This window comes from Mesocricetus auratus, unplaced genomic scaffold (assembly GCF_017639785.1).
Source record: "Mesocricetus auratus isolate SY011 unplaced genomic scaffold, BCM_Maur_2.0 Super-Scaffold_100019, whole genome shotgun sequence".
Lineage (NCBI taxonomy): Eukaryota > Metazoa > Chordata > Mammalia > Rodentia > Cricetidae > Mesocricetus > Mesocricetus auratus.
Window position 1 is genome coordinate 38,917,707 of NW_024429200.1, and position 27,991 is coordinate 38,945,697.

Below are 27,991 nucleotides of genomic sequence, written 5' to 3' on the forward strand. Positions count from 1 at the left end.
ATGTTTAATGATGTAATCAAACAAAACAATACAAACCTAGAAGATAATGCAAGAAACACGCTAAGGTTATGGTTAATTATGAGAGGAATGGCACATTGACAGGGAAATTTCAGAAAGAAGTTGCTATGGGTTGAAATAGTCTGGGAAGATTTCAGTTTTCCTATATGCAATGAGAAAAATTATGGGGTTGGCTGGTGACAGGGAAAGTCAAAGATACAGAGACAAGCAGCATGCGACATAGTAGAGAAACTTGGTCAGAGTTAGGAAACCTAAGCCCCTCATTAGACCGACTCTGCCACCAGCCACCTACAATGTGAAGTGACTCACTTAGCTTCTGTGGTCCCGTTTTCAGCTGCTAGTGGGAGGCTGAATTAAGAGTTTGTTTCATTCCCTTGATTTCTTCCATTACATTGCTCTCGTCTTCCAACTATCCCCAACTAACAAACAGACCCCTTGTCATTTGCTTCAGTTGCACAGAAACCTTGAAGCATCTATTTTTAAACTCAGCACACAGGCAGGAACCGCTGGTTGTTTGGTTTCTAGGGGACTACTTCAAGGGAGCTCTATGTGGCAACTAAGGTCATGGTTAGGAATGGAATTCTATTCATGGTAGGATTTGTCGTGTCGCCGTCTAAAAGACTCAACTGTACAGACCTTCTGCGTGTCCTTGTGTATGGCTCTACACTAGCCTTTGCTTTTTAAGAAATTCATCAAAGTAAGCTATTTATATGTGATTTTCTTGGGATTTCACCTCTAAATTTGGGAGCTTTAGTTTCCACAAAACATATGTCCAGGATTTGTGTTAGTATTCCTCCAAATTATTCTTGTGTGATTAAGGTTTGCAAAAATGTACAAAAGAACGGGGTGGGGGGAAGAGCGAGCACGTTCCCCCACCTCAGGCCAGTTTTGAGGAAAAGGTGAAGATTCCATGTTGTAAACCCTGGTCCTTCTGGGTGCCAGTCACCGAGGAGGATTAATTCGCTCAACCCTTGAGGGCCACTAAATTTAACTGGAGATTTACAAAGAAACACCTGTACTTTTCCAAGGTGTCTGGAGCATTTAGGGTGGCACTGCCCTTGTTGTGTCTTAAGGTATTTTCTGAAAGAGAAGGGAAGACAGGGCTCTCTAAATCACCCAGACCCAGACTGAGACGACACGGGCTGTTTTACTGATTGACAGAATACTCCATCCTCCCCAAAACACTCACAGATCCGGCCGGAACTACCTCCAAGCCCACCCTGGACAGCCCAGCACAGACTGGGAAGGCCTGCGAGGTCTGGAGGAATTGCCAGCACATCATCGGAAGGGGCCGGGAGCTGGGGGAGGAGACTGGAGGGAGAGGTAATCCCTGGCGTTTTGAGCATCCCCTTTTTAGAAAGACGGAGTCTCTCCCAGGACAGCTGCTGTGGTCACACCACAAACTTAAAAGCCGCCCTCCTGCTTGGAGCGTGCCTTTCCTCACCAGGCTCACCGGCCAAAGCGCCAACTGGTGGGTCACAGTCTGCCCGGAGAGACGCTCGGGGGACAGGAGCGCCCCCTGCCTTCCCGCCGGACAGTAGCCGCCGCCTCCGCGCTCCGCCAGGGCCGCCCGCGCCCTGCGGTTCAGCCTGGGCTGAGGCTCCCAAGAACTCGCGCCTGTCTCCGGCGGTCCCGTAGTCTGGGTCACCGCCGGCTGTCCTTTGCTCTCTCCTGAACCAGAGTCGCAGGGAAGGGAAAAACGACCAGAGTTGCCGGCAGAAAGGTAAGTCTGGGTCCGCGTCACCTGCTATCCCAGTGGGAGGGTGATCTGAGGACTTAGTGTTGAGCGAGGATGGTGGCATGTGAGACTGACTGTGGATCCTAAGTAGAAACCCTCAGCGCCTAGCATGTGGGGACCTGAGTCTGAGAAGGCTCCGGAGAGCGCTTGGGGATCAGTTGCGCTATGGGACAGGCTGGGGAGCCCATGGATCCGCTTCCGAGAGAGTGCGACAACTGGGGCACAGTGCCACCAAGCTGCTGTGCTTCAGGGTCTCACTCTGAAGCTCCGGCAGCCAGCACCTCTGAAAGTTTGCTTCCCCGGGGCGCCGCGCCTGAGAAATTTGCCCTCTTCTTGGATACTCCCTCCTGGGTCTAGGCTGGACAGGCAAAGGAACTTAGGGACTTGCTTCCCCAGTCCCTATTATTACAGGTTCATTCAGAGCGGCATTGGTAGGGGCGGTCCCGGATGAATTAAGCAAAGTGCAACTGAAACCAGTTCGCCCCTTTTCCTTTTAGCCCGGGGACACAGATGAAACCAAGGTGGTTGTTTTTTGGTTGTGGAACTTTGGAAAAGGCAGAAACAATGCCTTTTATTCTTTCAAAGAAATCGAGATAAGCGTTATGTTAGAAGTGCGCATCGCTCTTGCTAGGGTGTGGAGGATTTGAAGCCAGATAGCAGCCAGGAAACCTGGCTGGCTGAAAAGAGGCTGTGGTTAAGTGTTCTGCAGCCCGGGAAGCCTCTGTGACCTCAGACATGACACCTACTGGGCATTTAACCCCATGAGCAAGGGCACTATGGAATGTCCCACCAAGTCTACCTCACAGTGGCACACTGCTCTGGCATCCTCGAGGGCTGTTTTCTGAACCAATATGCCTTTCCTGATGACTTGTGCTCAACCTCGTGGGTTGAGTCCACGCCTTTGGAGACTTGACCGGAGGAGGAGACACCCCTGTGTTTTGGCAGGGTTATCTGGAATGTGGGGACTGGGTTAGAGATGCATGTCTGGCAACTGGGGCTGCTGACCTCAGCCATTAGGTATTAACGTTGTCGAGTTAAATTGGCAAACTTTTCACCATTTAGTGTCAAACCCTCATAAAATGCAGTATCCCCACGTGGACCCTTCTTTCTCCACCCAAAACATTCATGTCACATTCCCACTAGCTGGGAGTTCCTATTTGCAGGAGAAAGAAGAAGCAGGAACTATCAGGGAAGGGGTAGGGCAGTCTCAAGATGGAAGGAAAAGGTTTCTCTTAAATATATGCACAGGCACTGGGAAGATGGAGAACTCAACCTACAGAAAGGAGTTTACATGATAAAAGATCCCCAATCCCCAACCCCAGCCCCGGGGTACCTCCACTACTTTTGTGTAACCCATGGCAACTTAGGCCAGGGCAAGAGCAGTCAGAGCCCTCTCCATTTGCCTTATGGAAAGAGGATACGGAAGGGAAGAGAGGGAGGCATATGTCATCACTTTATGGAAGCCTATGCCCCCCCACTCTTTCTAAAGCCAGAAGATGTGCAGTAATGATTAAAATTGGGAGTGATCAGCCATTGCTGGAAGTTGCTTTAGCCTCCTGTTTTCTTGGAGTCCTGGCTTGTGGGGCTTTCACTGACAGACTACTAAGTGATGGCCTGGCCAGGGTCAACGGATGGGAACAGACCTTGACCCTTAAAAGAACAGCCAGGAAATGATGTGCTATGAGATAAGGAGAGGACCAAGAGGTAGCCGAGAGACAATGAAATAGGACTGATTTGGACTGCCAACATTTTGCATGGAATTTATCCACTTATGAAATGGAAAATTGTTGGCAAAGGGAAGTGACATTTATCGGACATCCATTGTGTCCATGTGCTCTATATACTGTTTGAATACACTCAATATTGTGCAAATGGTCTCTTGATGATTAAGAAAGGAAGATTAATATTGTTGCATTTGGCTTTTATGTGGTTAATGAATAAACATACTTCTAGTACATTGAAAAGTGAATGTACTATATCCTCACTCTGTTCATTTTAGAGGTGACATTAATGAGTTAAAATGGTGTTGATATTTGTGAAAAAATAGACATTGCAAAGAGTAAGGCTGTTATAGGGGCTCTTTTGTTTGGTGGTGGTGGCTCTTCTTTCAGGAACCTAAGAAAGCTTCCTATGACTCTACAGAAAGAAAAGTCTTTTCCAAGGTCTATATGAGTAACCATTTATATGTGAAGAACACTAAAGAAATTGGTTGAAGATGGGTACAGAAAAACTAAACTACAGACCTATAGTGTTTACAATATATTCTAGAAAGTATAATGGCTTTAAAGTATTTTTAAAAGAAAAATGTATCCTTATTCAACAGCAACTCTGAAGCTGAGTATACTTGTTTTGATGACAGACCCCTCCCCCAGGAGCTACACTTCAGAAATCTTCAAATTTTGACAATTATTATACTGCCGTATGTGTCTGCTGCTCATTAGAAAGAGGGCTAAAAGTTAGACTCTAGGTTCCCTCTTGCTTATTTCCTGAGGGAGAAGGCTGGTGAAAACTGTCTGTCAAGGCAAATATCTGGGACTATCAGGAAACTAATTAAGATCAGTTGAAACTCCAGGTAAATGACAGAAAAATAATTGCTGGGATTTCCCTGTCACAGAAGTACCTTCACCGGCATTTTTGTAAATGGTTTTTCGTTTTTTGAGACAGGGTTTCTCTGTGGCTCTGGAGGCTGTCCTATACTAGCTCTTGTAGACCAAGCTGGTCTCTTACTCACAGAGATCTGCCTGCCTCTACCTCCTGAGTGCTGGGATTAAAGCCGTGTGCCACCACCACCTAGCCACAGGCAAATTTTACATCATGAACTTGTTCTACATTTTGTAGGGGTGCGTTGCTCAAAGATAAACTGGTTGTTATTACTGTTATCATAGACTTTCATTTTGTATGGGCACAGCTGCAATATGTCAGAGTGAAGATTATTTTTAGTGTCAGAGAAAGTCAAGTGTATTCACAATGACAAAGGCAAAGGAAGAAAATCTGACAGGTTGACACGGTATCACAGGTTTGAACTTGAGTCACTATGTTGTATTGGTTCGGTACCTTCTTTTCCAGACTTGAGGTATACTTATTTGTACTTGTAGTTAAATTAAGGCAGAATCTTTCATGATGTCCAGTTCTTTCCTTTCATATGGTTCATTGCATGGACATAGCATGTTAACTGTCACACAATTTGCAGAAATCACCAGGTGTCTCAGTAGATATCTCCTAGGATTAGTAGAAGCTCTTGGCCCAGCATTCATGTCCTATTTAATAAAGTTGCTGAGCTAAGTTTCCACTATGTTTTTGTGGGTGTGGGCTATCAATTCATCTCAAAAGGAAAGCCAGTGATTGTATTGTAAGAAGTAGTAGCATATCTTTAGATTATTTCAAACAGCTTCGCTTTTTTGGATAAAACAGATGTTGTCTAAATTTGGTCTTCCATCTGGAAGGTCTAATATTTTCATGACCTGTTCATTGGAAATTATCCTTTTAATTTAATAATGTATTTAATAAGCAAGAGGAACTGAAGATCTATTTTGTTAATTGTTATTACTGGCATTTTACTATGATCATATGGAGCTTCACAGATTATCCAAGGAAGGTTAAAAAGTCTTGAAGTCTTTCATATCACAAACCTTGAGACTGAAACAGAGGAAGCTGTCACAGTTAGGGAGTAAGTAGCAGCCACAGTAATAACTATTGACACTTGGAAATATTTGGTGACCACAAAATTAGAATTTTGGGTTGTTTTTTATTTTTTTCAAAATTTTGGCTTTTAAAATTTCTCTTCCTCTAGGAAACTTTGGCCAAGCCCTTCCTTAGAGTTATGTATTCGAAGTTCCATCCCTATTATAGTCAAACAATTCAATTGTTTCTTTGTTTATGTTATTCATAATCCCTGGCTAGGTCATAAGAGTCTGAAGGGAGAAGATCTGTCTTCTCTTAACTTTTAATATCTTTAGTTAATACAGAACAGAGCATACATCACACATTATTGAAATCTAATTAATTATTCTATAGACACTGGCTTTCATTATCTATAATGTTGACAGAATGACTCTAGTTTCATCCTTTATTGTCTTGGTTATAGCAAGGAGGTATTATTCTTGCATTTAAATTTTCCCTTTCATTTAACATATTTAGACACTCGGGGATTAGTGATAACTCAGTAACATAATTATCACACCGGCACTTGAAAGAGTTATATACTACAAAAAATTATTAAATTCTTGAACCTTTTGGAAGAACCTAATTAATTAGGGAAGACCTAATCTATTACATCTGTGAACAGGTTAGTTTAAATTTAATCAGTCAAATATATGGAGAAAAATAGTCAAATAAATTTATTGTAAATAAAATTATACTGATAAACTACTACAATACTTTGGAAGCTATTTTGACTTTTGGTAATGAGAGAGACTAATTATTAGACATTTACATAATTTATCAAGAAACACATACACAATTGTGTTTAGGAAGATTGTACATGTACTAAAATATACCACTCATAAATATTTTGATCCATCACTATCATTATTTTATTATACTTATGTTAAACCATTTTAATAGGAGTGAACCACGCATTTTCAAGCAGCTTACTAGCCTTCTATTAGTAAATCCATTCAGTGTGCTTATTCAATTGTAATACCACATAAGACATACATACAACCTTTAATCTGAAAGGAAGGAGTAAAGGAAAGTGTGAAATGACTCATTGACCATGAGAGTCTTCTCTGGATGATTCTGGTCTTCCCAAATAGACCATGATTCTTAACTTGCATCACCTACTCTTTTGGAAAAGAGAAGCAACCCCCTTTCCATCCCTTGATTCTGGAGCAGCGTTAGTCTAGAAACTTTAGAAACTGCACGACATTAATTACTGGCATTAATGTGGAAATGTTCTTGTAGTTAATCGACAATTATTCTAATGGAACTATTGCACCCTAAAGTAGTGAGACAATAATACACACACACATACACACACACACACACACACACACAAGCACATGCACACGCAAGCACATCCAAATGAAAACAAAAACAAAAACTTAACTATTCAGCTTCTTAAAATAAAGTAAGTTTACTTATGTGGCAAATAAAGTTGTTTAAATATATAAAAGTAACACTGATAATCTATCATCAGGTGGCTGACATTTTTCTCTCTTAAATGAATCATGCACTTTAACTACAACTCCTTAATATTAGACTCTTGAGTACTTTAAACAGACATTAAGGATTATCATGCTGCTTGTAATCCAGGTGAGTTTCCCAACTCCCATTAAAATAAATGAGATAAGTACATATAACTACAACTACAACTATATTGCATAGCTAAAATTACAAGTGGTACATTTCTCAGTAGATATATCCTCTGGACTTACTATAATAAAGAGACTGAACAATAATATAGGCCATAAATTTATCTTTAGCATATATAAACTATTAAAAATGGGACTCAGAAGTTCACTCTTACTCCTGAAATCTCAAAAATACAGTTGCCTAAAACAAGACCTGTCAATGTGCCAATATAGACTAGGACTATTTCATGAGTGCTCAATCCGGGATGAAGAGCTACGGGCACTCAACTACTGTTGAGAATGGGAAAATAGGTTTTCTCCAGGGTTTGAAAGCTCCCAAGTGAGTTATTTAATCCCAAGTAGTCATTTGTAAGCACATATGTGTATGTAAAGTGTGTAGCATTAATTAAAGAAGAGGTAACAAGAGTTAGAGGTAATGAAGGAAGTGGGAAGCTGGAGCGAGTATAGTAAAAGGTGGAAATGATATAAATAGAGTATTCATGTATAAAATTATCAGATATTAAATAGCACAGCTGGATCCATTCCATGTACTGAGGTAAGAACGAGAAACATAATGGCCTTGGAATGAGAAGGACTTCTTTCCAAAAGAACATGGGATGTAGGGGGCAAAGAAAGACTCCACTGTGCAGTAGTAAATTCCCATGAACACTGTCTCACTCTCAGTGTCAACCATGTTGTCAAATTCAACAATGACATTCACAAATCACAAGGACACTATGTACCCTTCATGTGAGTGGATAAAATGTGTATATTGTAAATTGGGCTCTTTCTTAAATCTATAGTCCTGTGATAGCCAGAGGAAAAACTGAAGACAAATTACAATGTTGGAAAATTTAGAAACCTCATACCTACAATAGCATCAATAACTAGGAAAGTCTGAGATATCATTAAACCTTGAAGTGTATAATGAAAATATACTATAGAATTCTTGTGAAAAATTGTGAATAAATTTGGAACTCAGTAATTGATAGTTTCCTTAATGGTTTATTAGGTTGTATTGATTGTCCATATTGATGCAAAATATAGATCATGCAGAAATCTAGTGTGAGTTTTATGGAAATTGCTCTATTTTCTGAATGTTTCTAGAAATGTAAAACTCTTCTAAAGCGTTATGGTTAAAGCATACATTGAGAAAGCATACTGAAGGTGAGCCATTCTGTGGCCATCAGAGTTAAGATCTTTCTCTCTGCCTCTCTGTCTCTGTCTCTGTCTCTCTCTGTCTCTCTGTCTCTCTCTCTCTGTGTCGGTCTGCATGCATGTGTGTTTGTGTGTGTGTGTGTGTGATGTGTATGGGAGTTTATTTTACACACGTCTGTGCAGGAGTCATATATGCTTCCAAGATGGTCAGGAGAAGGCATCAGATCTCCTGCAGCTATAGATGGTTGTGAAATGCCATGTGGTGCCTGGAAACTGAACATGGATCCTCTGAAAGACCATCAAGTATTCTTAATCGCCAAACCATCTTGTAAGTTCCAAGATCTTTTAATTAAATGTTTAATTATTTTTTCCAATTCGAATGTCCTATTGATACTGCTAGATTCTTCTGTTAATAATAAAGATAATAAATCTTATCATCAAGAAGCAAAAGCAGTGATTTAGCTATCCTTATAATTATTTTTTTCTCCAAGAAAGACAGAATACTGAATTGCCAAAATCTTCTAAATCACATTATGGCAGTTTGTCATGAAAATAAAGCTTTATATTAGCAATCAATGAATCAGTCTTAAATGACTGAAGGAATCAGTGCTTTTTCTCTGTATTTCTGCTGCACGCTGACATTGCTGAGATACATCATCATTCCCAGATGTCTTCAATTCTTGACAAAGGCTAGCCTTCCAAAATTCTTATCAATCTCACTGAATGAATACCTAGACTTTTCTCTGTCTTTCAACCACAGGAAATCTACTCTGTCAAATACATTAAAGATTATTATCCATCAAAGTCTATATGGTAATAACTATGCATGACTATGTTGAATGTCAAAGGGTTCCTAGGAGTTTCTACCTTCCATAAAACTTCTTAGAAGCTGCCAGATGGTGGTGCACACTTTTAATCCCAGCACTTGAGAGACAGAGGTGGGTGGATTTCACTGAGTACAACACCAGCCTGGTCTACAAAATGAGTTCCAAGACAGCCATATCTGTTACATGAGAAACCTTTTCTTGAAAAACCATAAAAAAGAACAATTGCCTAGAAGCATAGGCATATTTGTATTTCTGCTGATACATATAGTTGATAGCAAAGAGGGCTTCCATCTGCTACTGGATCAATCATATTTAATGTATACATATATGTATAAGTACTCATGTGTATACATTTTATGCATTTGCATATTATATAATTCTATATTATACATTCACACATTTCTACATGCATGTGTGCATTCATACACATGTATACATTTGTCTTTCTTATCTTTATTTCTTTCTCTAAGAAGAGAGATTTATATATAAAACTTCAACATATCATGCAATGTTCGTGTCTAAAGTTGATATATTTTCTTAAGTTGTTGCTTTGAGTGTCGTTTCAAACATAATTGTGAAATGTGGTGGCACATTCATGGAATCACAGTGAATTGAGAGGCTTAAGGCAGGAGGATGGCAAATCTTGAAGCTAGCGTTGGCATCTTACTAACAAGACTCTATTTCATATCAAGATAGAAGAAAAAGCACTTGTGTGGCCTGCGTGAGACCATATATTCAATCTCTAGAATCACAAAGTGAAACAAGCAAGCAAATGAACAACAGCAACCAAACCCGTGAACACCTGACTTATTGTTTTGTAGGAAACACCTATTACAGTTGAGCCAAAAGCCTTGTCATTTTGCCATCTCTGTTGTTCTACTCTTCACCGTTCTTCATGTTTATAATCATTCAGAAGTGGCCTCTGTTGAACTTGTGTTATACCATGCAATATCTGAAATTTAGCATTGCTTTTTTTTTCTTTAATCGTTTCCCTCTGGTTTAATTTACATGAGTCATTACATAAAACGCACGAGAGATTTTTCTGGGAAAAGTCTGATGACCGGGTTGCAGGATACATGACTAAGAGCCTACCTCTGGTGACATCCCACTGTATTACATGAACGCTGAAACTTGTGAAAAACATTGAAATCAAATGGCTAATTTGATTTGACTCTCACTGGAATTTTAAATTCAGGCTTTCCCTGTTGCAAAAAAATGAAAACTTTCTTAAAATTTTATATTGATCCATGATTGTACATGCTTGGAATCCCAGCACTCAGCAGCTGGAGGCAGGAGGATCAGGAATTCAAGGTCAAACTATGATATATAGTAGATTCAAGACCAGTTAGGTACATGTGACTGTGTCTTAAGAAGCCAAACAAAAGCTATCTGACATGTGATAACTTAACTCATTCAAAATGAGGAATAAAACAATGTAGTATTGTAATGAAAACTTCTTAATTTCAATTGTGGAGACATGTTTAATTCATATTTTGGAAAATCATGTAGTTTTTCTTATAGCCTGTGAACATATTTTAAGTAATTGATGGCTTCTGAATACTTAATTGTAACCCAATTAGTTTCTTTTTAAAATGCTTATAAGTGAAAACATAGCATAAGGTTCTTTGTCCTGACTGGTTCCCATGGCTCCTTCAGTCCCAAATAAACACACAGATGCTATATTATTTATGAATCTGTTGACTGGTGGCTTGGGCTTCTTATTGGCTGTCTTTGTCTTAATTATTAAACCATTTCTTTCTATCTCTGTATTGACACGAAGCTGTAGCTTACCTTGTAAGGCCCCAGAATGGTGTTATTCCTCAGGAAGCATCAAGACTCTGTGTGGTAGGCTCATTCTGCCTATCGTTTCCAGAATTCTCCTTGTCTCCTAGACCTGCCTATCTCCCTACCACATTAACCAAACCGTGTTTTATTCATTAACCAATAAGAGAAACATATATACATGAGGACAACCCCATCATGAAAATAATCTCCAAATATTATTAATTTGAAATCTGACTTCATACACCAGAAGACAAATTCTCTGAATGTTAATACAATTACTGATTTTGGCCTTGATATATTTTTGAATATAGAGTTGATTTTGGCCACATTAACGTCTACCATTTCTTTTTGTTATATTTCCATATGATAAACTAGTCAATGTTTATATATTGTTTTTAATGCAGGTTAGTAGACAGTAAAGGTAGTCAAACTCTTTTGAGTACAATGCTATCTGCATGATAAAAGAATATCAGACACATAATTTACATCTTAAACTGGGAAGTCAATTCAAATCAAGAGGCTTACACTCTGTTTGAAGTCAGGGCTTTTATCACCTGTAAAGTGGCTGTTCAAAAGCACCAATGCCAGATATACAGATGAATAAATAACATCTCTCTGTCTTCGGCTGTATTCACTTTTTGCAGAGTCGTGGGGATTGTTGTCTTAGACTTTTCTGTGATGAGGTTTGGCAGAGAACATTCATTGTTCAGGTTTTTAAAAGGGCAAACTTTTGGCAGGGATAACTTGCATAGAAAAAGAATGTTCTGCTTGCACATGTGTACTCAATAAACCTTCAGAGCGCCTGGGCTAACATATTGTGGGTTTGCTTACCCCAGCCTCCACCCAGGCTCAATAAACCTTCAGAGTGTCTGGGCTAACATACTATCGGTTTGCTTACCCCAGCCCCCAACCAGGTTCTGCACCATGATTGTTTAAAAGCCTTCTATTGATGTACCCCTATCAACACACTTTGTTTGTTATTTCTAGAAACAGTATTTTATTCATATTTCAAAAGTTATTAGTGTTCAATGAACAGTCACTTCATGTCCTGTGTTCTTTCACTCTAAAGTTATTAAAACAGCAGCTATATTGAGGTTTACTTGCCTCCAGTTTTTAGTAGTCACACAATCATAATGTCCATGACAACCATAATGTTTTTCTATATCCATAACTGGGTTCTTTCCAATAGTCAGAAATGAAGATACTGAATTGCCATTAAAGAGAGGCAAAAATTGCCTCTCTCCCTCTCTCCATATATATGGAGAGGAGAGAGGAGGTGGGGGGAGAGGGAGACAGAGAGAAAGAGAGCTGGTGTATGTGTTCATTAGCGCTTTAATAGGTATTAGGATGAGCAACAATCTTTCTCATTTCCCAAGTCAATACACAAAATGAGACAATGTCAGTCACTTGGACCAAAAAATATGAGACTGTGATGCCTGTCTTCTTTTCATATGAGGTTTTTTCTGCATTTAATTCTCTTTTTACTTTAAATGCTTTTGTCTTCTTATGTTGTCATTATAGATTCCAGCCCCTAACCAAAGGTTCCTTCCAATGTTACCCTTAAACTATGACCACTTACATCCAATAAATATTGTCTGAAGAATAATTTTAACTCCAATCCTACTCACCTGTCCAGAAGATAATTCCCTGTCTCCAAGTTCTTCTTGGACTCATTGGTGATTTGCTTTATATCTTTTCTCCATCATCCTGACAGTATTTCTCCACAGCTTGGGCTTGAAAGTTTCACAGTCTCTTATCCTCCCAGTGAAGGTGATTCATTTTCAATCTACTAACTTTCCTTTATCATGCCATGACTGTTTGAATATGGAATGCATCACAAAGCATAGTTTACAATACACTACTTCATTACAAAGTGTATCCCACATATATGCTTCCTATGTGTGTTTCTTCACACGAAATCCAGCTGTTTCTATTGCCCTTTCATTTTTTATTTCAGGAAATATTGATAAACTGAATGTCTGCTATACATTGGGCATGTTATGAGAGTCATTGATGCAAAAAAATGTAAAAGCATAGTTACTGTCCTTAGGTAGATATTCACAAGCATGGGCCAAGGCAAACTTTTCTATCAAATCCAATAAATGGGTTATATCTTCTGAGTCTTTGGCTAAAGTGGTCCTCTAAACTTCCTTAATACTGAGGATTATTTCCAATAGTATTTGTTATTCCTCACAACCTGATTTTAAGACATCACATACATGTGACATAGATCATGGACAAATCTAGCTCCTATTCATCTTGAAGCTTCACCACTACTATATAGTGTTCATAGTATTAGAAGGTGCTCTACAGACTACAAGAGAAGAAAAGTAATCTGTGACAAAAACGCAGTTATGAACTGTTATTAAAAATTGTAAGCTTCTAAAAGATATACTCAACAGTTAAGCAAATATTAGAGTAATCAACCACTCTTTAAAATTAGATTTAAAACACACTCCATGAGAGGGAACCCATACACACGATGTTAATGAGGCTACACCAAGAACCTCAGGTTATATACATCATGGGTCCAGGAGAAAACCTACTTCTATTATTCTGCTTAATGAATATAGAAATAAAATTACTCCACATGGCATAGATCTATATCTATAGATCAGTGCATGCTCAGCCCTCAGCAGAGAAAGTCCTATGCTCTGTTTAATTCTGTCATCATCTTCCTTACCCTCTACTATGAGTTAGCCAGAGTTTTCTTCCCCATGCTGGATTATTTTTGGTCCCAAGGCATTTAACTATAGAACCAAACACCCTAGCTCATCATCTGAAATTAGTCTTGGTTGGTTAACACTTTTATTATAAGGGAAGAGACTTTGTTTGGGAAATGTAAGTTTTAGAGTCTATCATCAGTATAATGTTGAATTATGACCAAAACTAGTCTGAGTTCATTTCCTAGATATGTCATCCACATGGGTTGAATGATGTCTTAGTTTGGGGTTTGGATTTTTATTGCTGTGAAGAGATACATGACAATGATCAAGGCAAATCTCATAAAGAAGACATTTATTTGGGGTGACTCCCTTAGAGTTTCAGAGGTTAAGTCCACTATAACCATGAAAGGGAACGTGGTGGATGCAGGCAGATATGATACTGGAGTGGTAGCTGAGAGTCCTACATTTTTCAGACAACAAAATGTCAACTGGGACACTGGGCAGTATCTGAGCATAGGAATCTTCAATGTCCACCCCACAGAGACACACTTCCTCCAAAATTTCGCTACCCACTCCAGTAAAGCCACATCTTCTAATAGTGCCATTCCTTATGAGATTATGAGGGGCAATTATATTCAAATTACTACCTATGACTTGTATATTTCTCCATTTCTTAGGATTCATAAATCACACAAATCTCATAGAAATATTTTTAGAAATAAATGTTTTTTTGACAAACCAAATGCTGTGTGTCCCATTACAATTGTATCACCTTAACTTGTCTTACAGGGGCTATATTTGTTTATTTTCCATTTCATCTATGTCTTTTACTTTAATCTGACAAAATAGTTCAAGGAACAGTCTTTTGGTTGCCAATTCAAGTATACATTTGGATAACAGAATAATATTTCAAAATTGATTTTCTTCCTCTTCATCCTTTTCCAACTGCAGCTCATGTTCTTGTTTATTCCTTTCTCAGTAGTCTGAAGACCACATTATAGACAATATGATATGTAAGATATGTGTTACAACAAGGAAATGGCTCTATACAAGTTGTTACAGAAGAATCAGATAGTTATAGACACTAAATTTCAACTAACAGTGTCCTAAAACATCCCCATTTTGGTTTCCACCCTGTTTTAATGACATTACTCTATTTTCCTTTCCACTGTTGGGTTTGTAACATTGCCTATTTCCTTGATGTAGTTTTCCATCCCCAAATACAGATACAGATTGTTCAAAAGGCTGCTTGAAAAATCTATGCTTAGATGTCTCTTTTCCTTCTAACACGTGCCAGCTCTCATTTCCATCCTTTTTCCTAGAATATATTCAATGTTTGGCCACTATTTTGTCTCTTTACATCTTCCTGTCAGGTATTGTTCTTGGGACCTTTTATTAAATGGTCTCACTCTCATGACATTCCAGAATATTCTATTTTAGTATGATTTATAAGAAAGTGAAAGGAAACAAAATGATCTAATCCACTGCTCACTCACTTGAAGACCTGGAAATAATCCCAGAATCAAGTAGTCTCATGCCCAGAGACTAGATCGTTTCTAGACCACACACCAGTGCTGAACTAGCCCTACTTGAACTTTCTGGCTATGAAGGGACTGCTGGGGCTGTTTTCATCTACTAAATGTCCAGGGGACTCTGCAAGAAGCCTCAGTACTGTCCTTATGGAATCAAGATCCTAAGGAAAGTTATATCCTCATCTGCCAAGGATCAGGATCAGAGAGAGCTCAGAGATGAATCTCAATCTGTTGGATCTCTGAAGACTTTAGTAGCAAAAGCATGTCTCTATCTCATGCTGCATCATCTTCTTGGCAATGCTCTGGTGTAAAACTAAATAGCAGTGGCAAGTATGTTAATCCATGATATTATTTAATACTTGACTTTCAAGGTCATCACAATTTCTGAGCAAGTGGGATTGAAACTAAATAGTGTTCTGAATTGCTATGCGAAAATATTTTTGAGTGTCCTCAATGTAACAAGCTAAACTATTCTCACAATTATCACTTTTGCTTTTAGTGCTTATCAGTATAAATTATATAACTAATTTTTTAATGTACTCACAAAAGTTAAAATATTTTACAAACAAGGTAAATGTCAATTCTTCTCTAAATATTTTCCAAATAACACAGACCTCATTGCCACGTGGTTCTCGTGGGTATATTCAGTATTGCCCTCTAATTACTGTGATATTATGATACATATGAACTGAGTTTTAACTTATGTATTTATAGCTATAACACTTTTCACAACTCAAGTGATAGAAATGAATCTCCTGTTGCATAGAAAGACATTTCTGAGCTGCCATGTCAGATAGCAGTGGTATGACTCTCTGCAAACAATAAGGATCATAGCTTGGAAAAAGGAATTCTGTGCAGAGAGACCAAAAAAGAATCAGAAGCCATGGTGATAGGCATGGTGGTTTATATTTGTACTGTACACAAAAGAGGTAGCAACAAAAGCATCATGAGTTCAAGACCATCTTTGTATATACAGTAGACGGTGTATTTGATGCTTGCTTGGGTTACGTATGTTCTTGTCTTTAAAAATATTCAGAAGAGGAGGAAGAAAGAGGGAAAGAGAAGACGTGGGGGTGGAGATAAGAGAGACCAGAAGATACACGCCTTCCATCCTGAGTTCCCTTAATTTGTCTATTAGTTCTACCAATGCAATGGAGTCTTCACAAAGTTCCAAGGAACAGAAGTTGGGCAACTAGATAGCTGAACACATGGGGGTTCTTGGTGGGTCGTAAGCAGAAAGTACATGCTCTATGACCCTTCCAACATACCCACTGCATGCATTTCTTTTCATTTATCTTTCATTTATATAATCCTTAATATTAAATCAGTCAGTGTATGGGCCTAAGGTCTATTCATGGTTCAAGAAAACTAATTCAGCTCGTGAAATTTTTGTAAAGGATCTAGATTTGTAGATTGTTGATCATGAGCACTGGGAACGAACTTAGTTTGCTACTGGCATCTGATGTATGTGAGATGACTGCAGTTTTGGAAATTGGACCTTCAACATGTAGGATCTGACACTGTCTCCACACCTCTGTGTTAGGAATGAACTTACTTAGATGTGCTCACTATGGTATTGCTCGTCTGTTAGTGGAGAGAGAGTCCTGTAACTTCTCGGTTAACATAATTGATTTGCTTGTGAATATATAGAGAAAATTTAAAGGTTTTGATGTAGTCATGAGAAAAGGATTTTCTATTCATTCAGAATATATATGCATATATATATATTACATGTCCTATGCATACATATATGGTAGATACATAAGTTTATAGATATGTATTTGTATATGAACTTTATACAAATCATATATTAGATGACACCCTTTTACCGTAAAAATTTTAAGGATAATGTTTGTTGAGGAGTGTCAGAGAAATAAAGAGTTTTAAAGACTGAAGTGGTTATGTAGGTATGATGATGCACACCTACAATCTTAGTACTCTGAAAGAAGAGGATCAAAATTTTAATCCCAGCCTTAGTAACATAGCTTTGTTAGGTCCAGCCTGAGCTACATGAAATGAAACACTGTCTCAAAAAATAAACAAAAGACTGAAGCAGTCAATACAATGTCTGTTTAGTTTTACCCTTCTCTTCCTTCTCTCCAATCCTTTTTGGTCTCTCTCAAACTTACTGTCTCTTTCCATACCATAATGTTATGGTATGGAGTTATCACACCATGTTGATCATTGCTGTGGTTCATAAGCATCCTGGGATAAGACAACTGGTTACTTCCTTCCCTTGGAAGCCTATATGGTAACTTCAGAGTCTATGAAAGCCAATTCTCAAGAATGAGGTGTATAGGTCAGATTCTGCACCAATCCTCTGGCTTCTGTCCTTTGGAGCCAAGACCAAGGTACATAATGTATTTAGAAGAAAATAGAAGCTTGTGTTCAACATCTGGAAGGTGAGCAAATACTACAACAATAGCCTATGATGTCTTGCACAACCCAGACCAACAATCCAAAAGAAGGTTTCTCATGCCTGGTGTTGGGTAATTTTAGTTTGTGGCTCTTTGGGGATAACTGTTAGCATAGATAGGAAAATTTCATTTAACTATGTATGCAAATATATACACAGACTTTTATGTATAATATATGTAACTTTGAGTGAACAGATAAAAATATGATGCCTTATGACTTGTCAGTATCCTTCCTGCTCTTTTCTTCTAAAAGATAATTGTACTATTTTGTGGTATTTTATTTATCATCTAGCATACTAGTCTGTGTGAATTTGATGAATTGTTCTTCCAAAGGTATTTTCAGAAATGAGATAAATCATACTGATTTTCTAAGTTTTTAGAATTTTCCTTGAGGACTTGGCAGGCTAATTATAGGGCTGTTGGGTAGTTATAGAGTCATTAACAAAATACTGCTATTGATCAAGTTAACAATTCTTGCTCCACATCTGTCGCACAGGATTAAAAGCAAATGGGAAAGGTGGGCACAACAAGCTAACAAGTAGGTCTGACAAGAGGAAATCCTGTACTTGCTTCCTTATCCCCAGTGCCTCCTTTCCTTGCTCTTCCATCACTGACACATGATAGGATGATAAGTAGCCAATGTTGTCTGATCCCATGGTGTGTCGTCACTGACTCCCTTACCATATATTTAGTTTGTAAAATAATGCCAAATTGGTTCTAGTAATAAAATCTTGGGTCCACAGTATTGATTCTGATTGGAATTTGTTCCATCCTCTCTGTCTTTGTGTGGTGATATCCTGTCTTTCTAAAGCCCATTCAAGCCTCCCTTCCTCCTTCAGTACACAATCCAGAAAACACATATCCTGAACATTGACCTTGACACACATGCAAGCAACATGCACTAAATCACTTCGCTTTTAACTCCTGTAAATGGGATTCATTTTGTGTGTGTTTCCAAAAGGCTACTGTCTCAGAGACACTGAAGATAAGTCTCTTAGCTAACATTCCTGTCTTGATTTTTAAAACGATCATTTATAAAGTTTTCAATGTTATCTTTTCTATTGGTAAGTTTTTAAACCATGAAAAATATTTAAGTACTCTATTTTACTTCCTTTCTCATCAACTAATTTTCTCTGTAGACTAGAATGTTCAAATGATACAAAATGTCAAAACTGTGAAAGTCAACACAGTCCACTCAGCTCTCAGAAGACAGAACCCTGGAAGTTATTTTATGCCTGCAATTCCAACTCTTTAGAACTCCTCCAACAGTGCACATTTTGTTGAACTTTGTCAGATGAGTACCAGAGGCTTTTTGTTTCTCCTCGTTTTTTTAAAGTTCTAACCCTGGCAATGATTGGAATGTCGGCTTAGTAACACGTCAATCTCAGCACACCTATCTGGCGGTTTTCTAGTTAAGAAATGATGATTGTAAATTTGTCTAAATGGATTCATGTAACTGTTGTATCATAGATCTAAGAACAAATCAACCTGATCAACGGCCTACTCAAATATTTAATTCCACAGAGCACTGGAGATGCGATGATGGGAATTCTTCCCCTTGCTGTTTGCCACCCTCTCTTCTTCCTTCCCGCTGCTCCCTCTCCCTTCCTTCCTTCCTTCAACATGAATGGGTGATTTGTCTATTTTAAGATCACTGCTGAGAATCAAAGCGGAATAGCCCCCGGCTTGAAAAGTTTTTGATCTATAGCTATGGCACACTGGCTACAGTGTGCTCAGAGGTACACACTGGGAAGTCACATGGTAAGTTTCAACTGGAGTCTCTTCACATTCTAGAAAAGGCCAACTTTCTGCTCCTTGGTGATGTCAACGTGTACTTTAGAAATGTGGTGTGTTCTGCAGGACTTGTTGAAACTTGAAGCCAGGTAAGATTGAACTAGTGCACACATGTCAGCAACTACTTCCAGAAGAAAAAAAAATTAGCTTCCTGTCTTACATTCATGGATTGTATTCAGCTACAATTAATTCCAACTACAAATGATTACAATTAAATGTGTGTGATTTATTAATTATATGAAGATTTCTAATTAATCTAACTCTATGTCCTTTTCTGTTTAGAATATATGACTATGTAGACTGTACATTTTATATAATTTTGTGTGTTTATGTGATTATGTATACTATAAATTACATAGAAGATATTGTTGTACATTATAGGTTTAATGGGTTATATTATAGATAGAAGGTAGTGATAATGTTTTGGAAAGTTAAGTAAATTTTTAAGGAAAATATAGTTCTGGGGAAAAAGAAAAAAGCTCTATTGTGCCTTAAAATATATATATATATGTATATATATATATTTAATTACATTAAATGGAAGCAACATACAAGCTAATTTAGAGTTGCCTTTTCTGGTTGTATACTTGGTCTTGGAATTTGCCTGCTTCCTAGTCTGTGTCATTGATTATGCACTGAGTTCTAGGGCAGAAGTCACAACTCTGGCTTCTCCTCAGACACTACCCTGAAACACTTATGGTAGACTCACAACTTGTACGTGTTGAAATATTCTATCACCAGATGCGCATCCCAGGTGTCTTTCATGGTGTTCTGGATAATATCTTAGGATATTCAGAAGGATTCTTCTACAAAACTAGCCAATGTGAACTTTTCTTGTATTTTCTGTCATATGTAAGTATACTCTCATTCATTACTTATCTATTAGTTTTATAAAATTTTCTTCATCTAAGAAACTAAAAATAGAAAAAAATTAGTTTGAATTTAAGTATCATTTGATATTAAATATTGATAATAGAATGTATCTTGTAGAAAAGATGAAGTTGCCTAGAGACTCATGGTCAACTGCATCAATTCACCCTCCCCCCTCCTAAATATGAAGTAATGTGTAACATTTACATGATCACAGAAGTAGATCTTTTGTCACATAGATGTTGGTTTTGTTTTTGTTTTCAACTGTACTACATATTGATTCATAAATTTTTGCTGTTATACTATGACAAAAATGTAGAGAATGCTTTCAAACTATTCTAGTACAGTTGTCCTTTACTTCAAAATAAATGGCCTCATCACAAAAAGCATTTCATCATTTGCCTGGGCAGAATGTACCCACAGTATACTCTCTGTAGGCCTTTGTCTGTGGGAGGTAGAGATTTATCTAAAAAAGTTTCTGCTTTTCATTTCTCATCTGGGTGTGAACAAAGAAAAAGATAACACACAATATCATTCTTTCTTGGTGTGGTCAGCTTTAATAATAGAAACAAAAGATGCATTTCCCAGTGTGCTCATCATAATCCTGCCAGGAAGCAGGTGTTGAGTTATATTTTTCTTTGAAATCACGTACTTATTTATTGCATTATGTCTTTCAGTTGTGGATATTTTCCTGTAGAGGGAAATTCCATCCTTCCTGGAATAATAATCTCCTAAATTTTAAATGAACTTTAAAAGATGTTGCTGAGATGATAAGAGACACACTCTTCTACATAGTTGTGTTTTTATTTTATAGCTACATAGGGACTTGACTGGTAAACTTCTCAAGGGTACTTATATTACACAAAAATAACCCAAGTGGATTTTAAAATAGCAATCACATTCTCACAAAATGAATAGATCTATGTATATTCAGCAACAATATCAGTTCCACAGGTAATTATATTGAAAGAAGAAAATTTATAGTAATTTTTCACCTGTCCCATCTTTCTCATCTGTTTATTCATAACAAAATGCTTTGTGTCTCTATTAGAGTACTTTCACTTTTGGCCATTCTCCACATTTCTAGGAACTCATGTCCTCACTTCATCTACCTAGCCAAAGCTTCTGGATCAGGCATATGGAGTACAAATTTTGAGCTCATTTTAATGCCTCAACCCCTATCTTTTCAGTTTTTACAAAACCATGGGGTTTGTGCTTGATCTCATTCTGGCCTTGGGATCACAGGCAGGTTGTGGTTCACATGTATCTTAAAATCACAGACTGCTTTACACACAGCCTATGCCAGCAAATATTTCTCCAAGACCAGTCCTTCTGTATTTGTTTTCAGACATTTCACTCACATTTTGCAAAAAAAAAAGGAAATTGAAAATCTATGTACATATGCCAGGACTTGCACTGTCACTCAGAGCCTTGCTATGGTCTGGTGCTTGGGGCATAACCAAAAATAACCTGCACACAACACCCTACTCATATTTTCTCACCAACTTACATGTTCTCCATGGAATTTTAAAGCAAAATGGCAAGAATAAACCAGTTGTATGCATTTGTTTGTTTTAGTGCTCCATTTGATATCCTTTGTTTCTGTAATTACCATATAATGAGTGATCTGAAGGATACAAACCAACAAGTAAGACAGTACCCTTCCACCCCAGTTTCTGCTATTTACCAGATTTCAGCCTTGAAAAACTTACCATGGCTCTCTATGCCTGCATTTCAACATCAGTAAAATGACAGTAGCAACACTGTTGGACATCTTGGTTACCAGTAGTATATGAGTCAATGTGTGTTCACATTCAAAATAATGCTTGATTTCTAGTAACCCATCTGAATTTTAGCTGTTGATACCACCACTTTCATTTGCTCTCTATTTTCAGTTAGTTCAGAAAAGTTTTCTAAATTTCTCTCATTTCCATTATCACTGCCAGTACTATATTCAAACCTTTGCAATCTTTTGTCTATGCTGTTTTAGCATCCTTCTAACTCATATTCTAGTTGATGCTTTCTCATTAGACCTGTCTCATTTGATACAGCACATACAACTCATACTCTAGTTGATGCTTTCGCATTAATCCTGCCTGATTTGACACAGCCCAGTCCAGAATCTTTGTCTTTGTCAGGATTGCTTCATTCATAATGCTTATGATCTCATATAAAGTTACACAGTTTAACAAAACTGAGAATGGTAATGAACTGTTAGACATATGTTTTAATACAGGTTTGCATGAATATGTATATGGGGATACAAAATTTGTCCTGTTGAACAATGAAAGTTATGTCTGATAAAGCAATTAATACTGATCATGTGATTAGCCATTGCCATGACTTATCTTGGTTGTCAACTTGACACACTTTGGAAACATAAACCTTAATCTAGCTGCCTCTATCAGTTGGCCTGTGGGCATATCTGTTAAATAGTTTCTTGATTGCTAATTAATGTAGGTGGGCCCAGCCCACTGAAGATGGTGCTATACCTGGGCAGGTGAACCTAGGATATATAAGAAAGCTAGCTAAAGAAACCAGAGGAGGAAAGAAACTGAGCAACTTTCCTTTGTAGTTTCTACCTCTGCTCCTGTTTGAATTCCTGCTATGATTTCTCTAAATCAATGGTTCTCAACTTGTAGGTCTTGACCCCTTTGGAGGTGAACAACACTTAAAAAATGACTGCATGCCTAAGATGATTGTAAAACACAGAATTACATTAAGATCCATAGTAGTAGAAAAATTACAGACAGCAACGAAGATAATTTTATAGCTGGGGGTCACCACAACATGAGGAACTGTATTCGAGTGTCTAGCATTAGAAAGGGTGAGAGCCACTGCTTTAAAAGATGGAATGTTTTCTGGATGTGTAAGACAAACAGACCTTCCTTCCCAAGTTGACTTTAGTCATGATATTCATCAGAGCAACAGAAAGTAAATTAGAACAAACATCTTTTTAACACCTTAGGATTTTTTTAAGTTGTTGAAGTATGTAACATACTGCAGTTGAAGTTCACAGCATAATATCATATTTTATGTTAGGAAGACCACAAGTGGATGTCGCTCCCTTTCAGATTCTCGTACTTTTGGGAGTTCTTTCTTGTTTTTACTTAATAAATCTATGTTTGCTCTGTTCAAAGCATGAAGAAAAAGAGAAGCCCATGTGTCCATTGGAAACATATGCTTCCTTGCTTCTTTTGATTATAAACCAGTGTCGTCTCTAAGTATTTTTGTGAGAATCTATTCCTTACACAACATCTACAGTCTTGTAGGTATGTTTCCCTCAGCTCCATCTTCTGTCCACTAATTATGAATCTCTACTCTACATTTGTTTCTGTTTCATTCTAAGGTGTCAGGAATACTTGATGTCATTTTTTGACCTTCGATATATTTAAAGATATATATCATGGGCTTTTACAAGTCAGCTTATATCTCTTTCAACTTACTGAAAAACCATGGTGGTTTTGGTGCAGTGATGGTGGGTAGTAGGTGCTTTCCTCCTGCTAAGTGGATTCCTTAGTAGGTCGGTAGCCTCATTTGCACATCATTGTCATTATTTGCTCCTACATGGGTGATGGCAGAATCCAATATAAACACCTTGACTTGTCATGACTGGGCTGAGAACTGGCTGTTCAGTCTGACCATGCTTATCTTAGCCTTATGAGAGCATTACATCATTCCTTTCTCATGCCTAATCTCATATGCTTCTTGAAGTATTACATAGTCTCACACTCCAGCTAAAATGGCATCCTTACTATGAAACAACCCTTGATTTTATTCACCCCATCCCTTCTTCATAAGTCACAAAACTTATTATTATTATTATTATTTCATTTATGTTTTGTGTATCTTGTATAGCACTTACATTCTGCTTCAATTTTTGCCTCTTCACTAACATGTTTTATTTCAGAGTATATTATCTATTTGAGTGAATGGCCACATTTACTCACCAGCTATAAATACGATGGAGTTGAATCTTCCATAAGCTTTCTTTTAAAGTCAATATTTAACATTAGAATTGTACACTGCCAAAAATGTCCTGAAGAGTTCCTAAGACAACAGAGAGCAGGTACTATCCATTATTTATGCTCCACCCTGGGGACTGATAGCTAGTCTCTCCAGAGAGTGCACTGGACATTTTCCTTCTGCAGTACATCACTGTAGCCACAGATGAAGTAACTGGCTTGACTTGAGAGGCTGTGTTGTATGAAAAGATCCATGTGTAATTAAACATGAAAATCAAATGCAGCTTGAGGGGACGCTCAGATTGTGAGAACTGAGAAAGAATAAGAAAACTTTATTTTATTAAAAATTCTTAAGGTTACATGGTTCAGAGTCCCGCTTTCTGTCAATGGTAGTTTTCTCAAATCTTGTCTAGCCATTGAGTGGTCAAGAAATTTGGTTTCTCGAGTTTTACAAGATTTTAGAAAAACAGATAGATTGATCCTCACAGTTATAGATTGAAGTATGAATTAAAAAATAAATAACCAGCTGACATAGCTAGTTTAACTCCTGGATAATGAGTGACCACTTGATGAAAGGATATAGGGGTTCACTTCAAGTCTTTCACTGAAGACATTACCTTTGCTAAAACACTGTCTTTTCCTCAAACAGACTTCCATTCAGGTCTCTGCTCTGTATCAGAAAGAGGCTTAAGTTTCTCTGAGCATCAGTCTTAGTACAAGCTAATGGAGATTGAAAAGATATCTATCCCCCAGAGTCTGAAATGAGGCGTGGAAGGTTTACCTTATAGTAGGCACCCCCGAGTTTGGCTATTAATGTCATTGTTAATTGTTAGATCCACAAAGTAAACCTTTAAGGCCACTGGTGTTACTTTATTGGGAGATTAGAAGGAATCATTTTGCTGTTTTTGAATGGCATTCAGACATGTATTGCTTAGTTACTTATTTGAACCACGGATGAAACACTTGGCTGTTTAAAGGCAGTTCTGGGAATGAGAAGAAGGGAACCTCTTTGAGGGAGTTTTGAAGATGGTTTTCTGAATTGGGTCTTTCAGGAATAAATGACTTCTTTGCCCATTTTCCACAAATTTACATTTTTCATAGTAAATTATCTTGGATCTAATGCATTTTAAGTAACATCTCTCAATTTAGCCATCAGTTTTAAATAGTGCAGCCTTTAATTTCTACTCCCCTTTCATCTCTCCATTTTGGATACTTAAAACACAATACTAATTTTGCATTATTTTTCCTCTTATATCCCATTTCACTCTTTCCAGCATGGTAAGTGTTCTCATGACTTTCAAAATTGACCTTTTATCTCAGGCTTTACTCTATGACAACCTCTGGACTCTTTGTTTTAAGATCTTAATTCTCTTACTGAATCTGTGGCAAGTGGTACAGTGTTCTGCTTTTCACTTGTGAAAAACTAAGACATGGAGGGGGGTTAAATAGCTTTTCCATAGTCCTCTTGCCAAGGCCTGTGAGGGGGACTGACCTGGGCAGTTCGATTTCAGATCTCACTGCTCGACACAGTGACTGGCTTTCATGGAGGATTTTAAACAGATTTCTACTTTTATTTTCTACTTGTATTTTGTTTTATATTGATCTATGGTTCAGATTTCTATATGTTTCATTTGTACTTTTGTAATTTCCTTGTCCCCTTCAAGACAGAATTTCGTATTTCTGAATGCACCCACCCTTCGCTGTCCCACATGGTACATCCTTGTCTCCTGTCGTTGGCTCAACACATGGGAAGTCTTTGGCCTCCAAATTCCTGCTGTCCAATGTCCAATGCCTGACTCAGTCTCTTTACTCCTGTCTTTTATTTAAATGCTCTTTTGCTTTCTGCCAGTTCCAACATGCTGTTTGCCTCCCGCTACTGGGACCTTCTGTTGTGCAGATTGCTTGCTCCTTGGCGAAGCAGAGACGTTGTTGCCAAGTGTCTTTTTGAGCTGCTTGTTTTTCAGTGTCTGGAAACTTGACAGGACTTCCTCTATTTTTCCACGTTCCTCCTCATGTTTTGCCACACCCTCCTGGAACACCTTTTCCAGATTATCTTCCTTTTCCTTTCAGCTCCACTCAGCTGCTGCTTCTGTGTCTGCTTGTTCTTAGCATTTCAATCACTTATTAGGGTCAGGTATAGGGTGTCTTTTCCCATCATGACAAGATGTGCATTTTACTCACCTATGGTATATCACTATATGGGAAAATAGTCTTCCTGTGAAAACAAATATTTACTTATGCAAATAAGTGTGACTATTATTTTTGTCACATCTGCTTCTTTATGACCTTTAATAACTGTGTGTAGCAAAGCTGTGGTTTTGCATATGAATAGTTATGCTGGCATGGTGATCAAGTTTATAAATCATGTAAGGATCAGTGTGCAGGGAAGACACCAGGCCCAATAAGCAGAAGATTCAGGTCTTTAATATTTTTGGTTTTCTTGTCACCTTGACCTTGTCTCAGCTACTTATTGGATCCTCAGCCCCATTGTTTGTCCAATGGAGAATGTCTGATAGGGAACTAGAGGAATGTGTCTTAACAGAGATGAAAGGCATGTGTACACTTTTATAAATTATAAGCATGTACATCACAAGTGCAGATTATTATATCACGGGTTCTTAATGCCCCCAAATAATAGTATGTCAACAAGTAAAATATAGAAGCAAAATATGTGACAGATCAATATACCTATTTCAGTTCACTTTTTTATGGTGTATATGGTGTGGCCCAAAATACTGAAAACTGAATTCTACTGGGAATATGGGTAGCTATTAACATAATATCATAATCAAAAAAATATATGTATGGGAAGTTCAGGTTCCTCCCAGGGGATGGACATTACAGAGTAATTTGTTGGAGAAACACAATGACTCAGGAAGTCACACAGCAGCATGTGTTAGTGGGGGTGAATTTCTGCCCAGGAACCCTCTGTTTTCTCTTGTCTTGCACCATCTACTCTTACAGATAGGTACTTCAAGGTTTGATATCTACCCACATGTCTGATTATATATGTGATTAATTTATAATACACTATTTTAAAGTACCCCACTACAAACCCACATAAAGAATCATTGGGAGTGTTATTAAAAGGGCCTACCTCCATTTTTATTTATTTCCTTCTGGAAAATGATGCACTAATTTACCAGCTCAGGCTATCAGTTAATAAGGACTCTGTACAAAGAAAATATGGGGAACAAAGCTCAATTTTTCTTTTGAATTTCCAGTGTTATATTTACATCCCTACCAGAACAGTCCTTTCAGCACTTTGTCTTCCTCATGTTGGGAGAAGAGATTCATCTCTTGTATACTCCCTTTCCTAACATTAGACTAGCCTTCTTTATTTGTTGTTATGCAATTATTATCTGTAACTATTCTCCAGACACCAGGTTAAATATTGCCTTTTCTCCAAAGTGTGTAAATTGTTGATTATTCACAGATAAATTCTTTGCCCATCAACTTGTTGCTCAGTCTGGCTATCTTGTCTAGTGCTTTGATCTTTCATCACAAATCATCTCTGTCTAAATCTTAATCATTCTTCTCTCCAGTCTCTGAACTCCTTCCAGCTACTCTGTACCTCTGGGATAATGAGGTGCCACTTCTGAACACCAGGTGCAGTCCCACCATTCCTGCCTAGGGGGGAGGGTCCTATTACTTCCAGTGCTGCTGCAGGCTTCTTGATCCCAGAGGTGCTCATTAGAGAGGATGCTTGTCTCTACAGGTAGGGATAAGCATGGCTGCAACACTTCTCTCATTCAACTTGCCGTCTGTCTAATCCCTTTTCCAGAAAATAAATCAGAAATCACTTTCTTCCTCTTCCTCTCCTCTCCCCACATGTGTTAATTTTATTTATTCATACTTTCATGATCAAATAGATGTAACTCTGTTCATTACCAATCATTTATCTTGATATGGTGCCAATATCCTCTGAGT

The 27,991-nt window shown here is 37.8% G+C and overlaps 1 protein-coding gene across 2 annotated transcripts in view; it reads left to right on the top strand.

Annotated features, from left to right (window-relative positions):
• Positions 1 to 1,370: 1,370 nt before the first annotated feature.
• The window catches only part of Sema3d (semaphorin 3D), a 193,342-nt gene continuing 166,721 nt past the window's right edge, over positions 1,371 to 27,991 (top strand). Inside the window, exons 1-2 of one of the 2 annotated variants that reach the window (XM_040728654.1) lie at positions 1,371 to 1,741; positions 8,389 to 8,533. In XM_040728654.1, coding sequence (XP_040584588.1) covers positions 8,463 to 8,533 — 71 coding nt within the window. In that variant the 5' untranslated portion in view covers positions 1,371 to 1,741; positions 8,389 to 8,462. The remainder of the gene's footprint in view (positions 1,742 to 8,388; positions 8,534 to 27,991) is intronic. The other variant, XM_005083585.4, reaches the window with a different exon arrangement.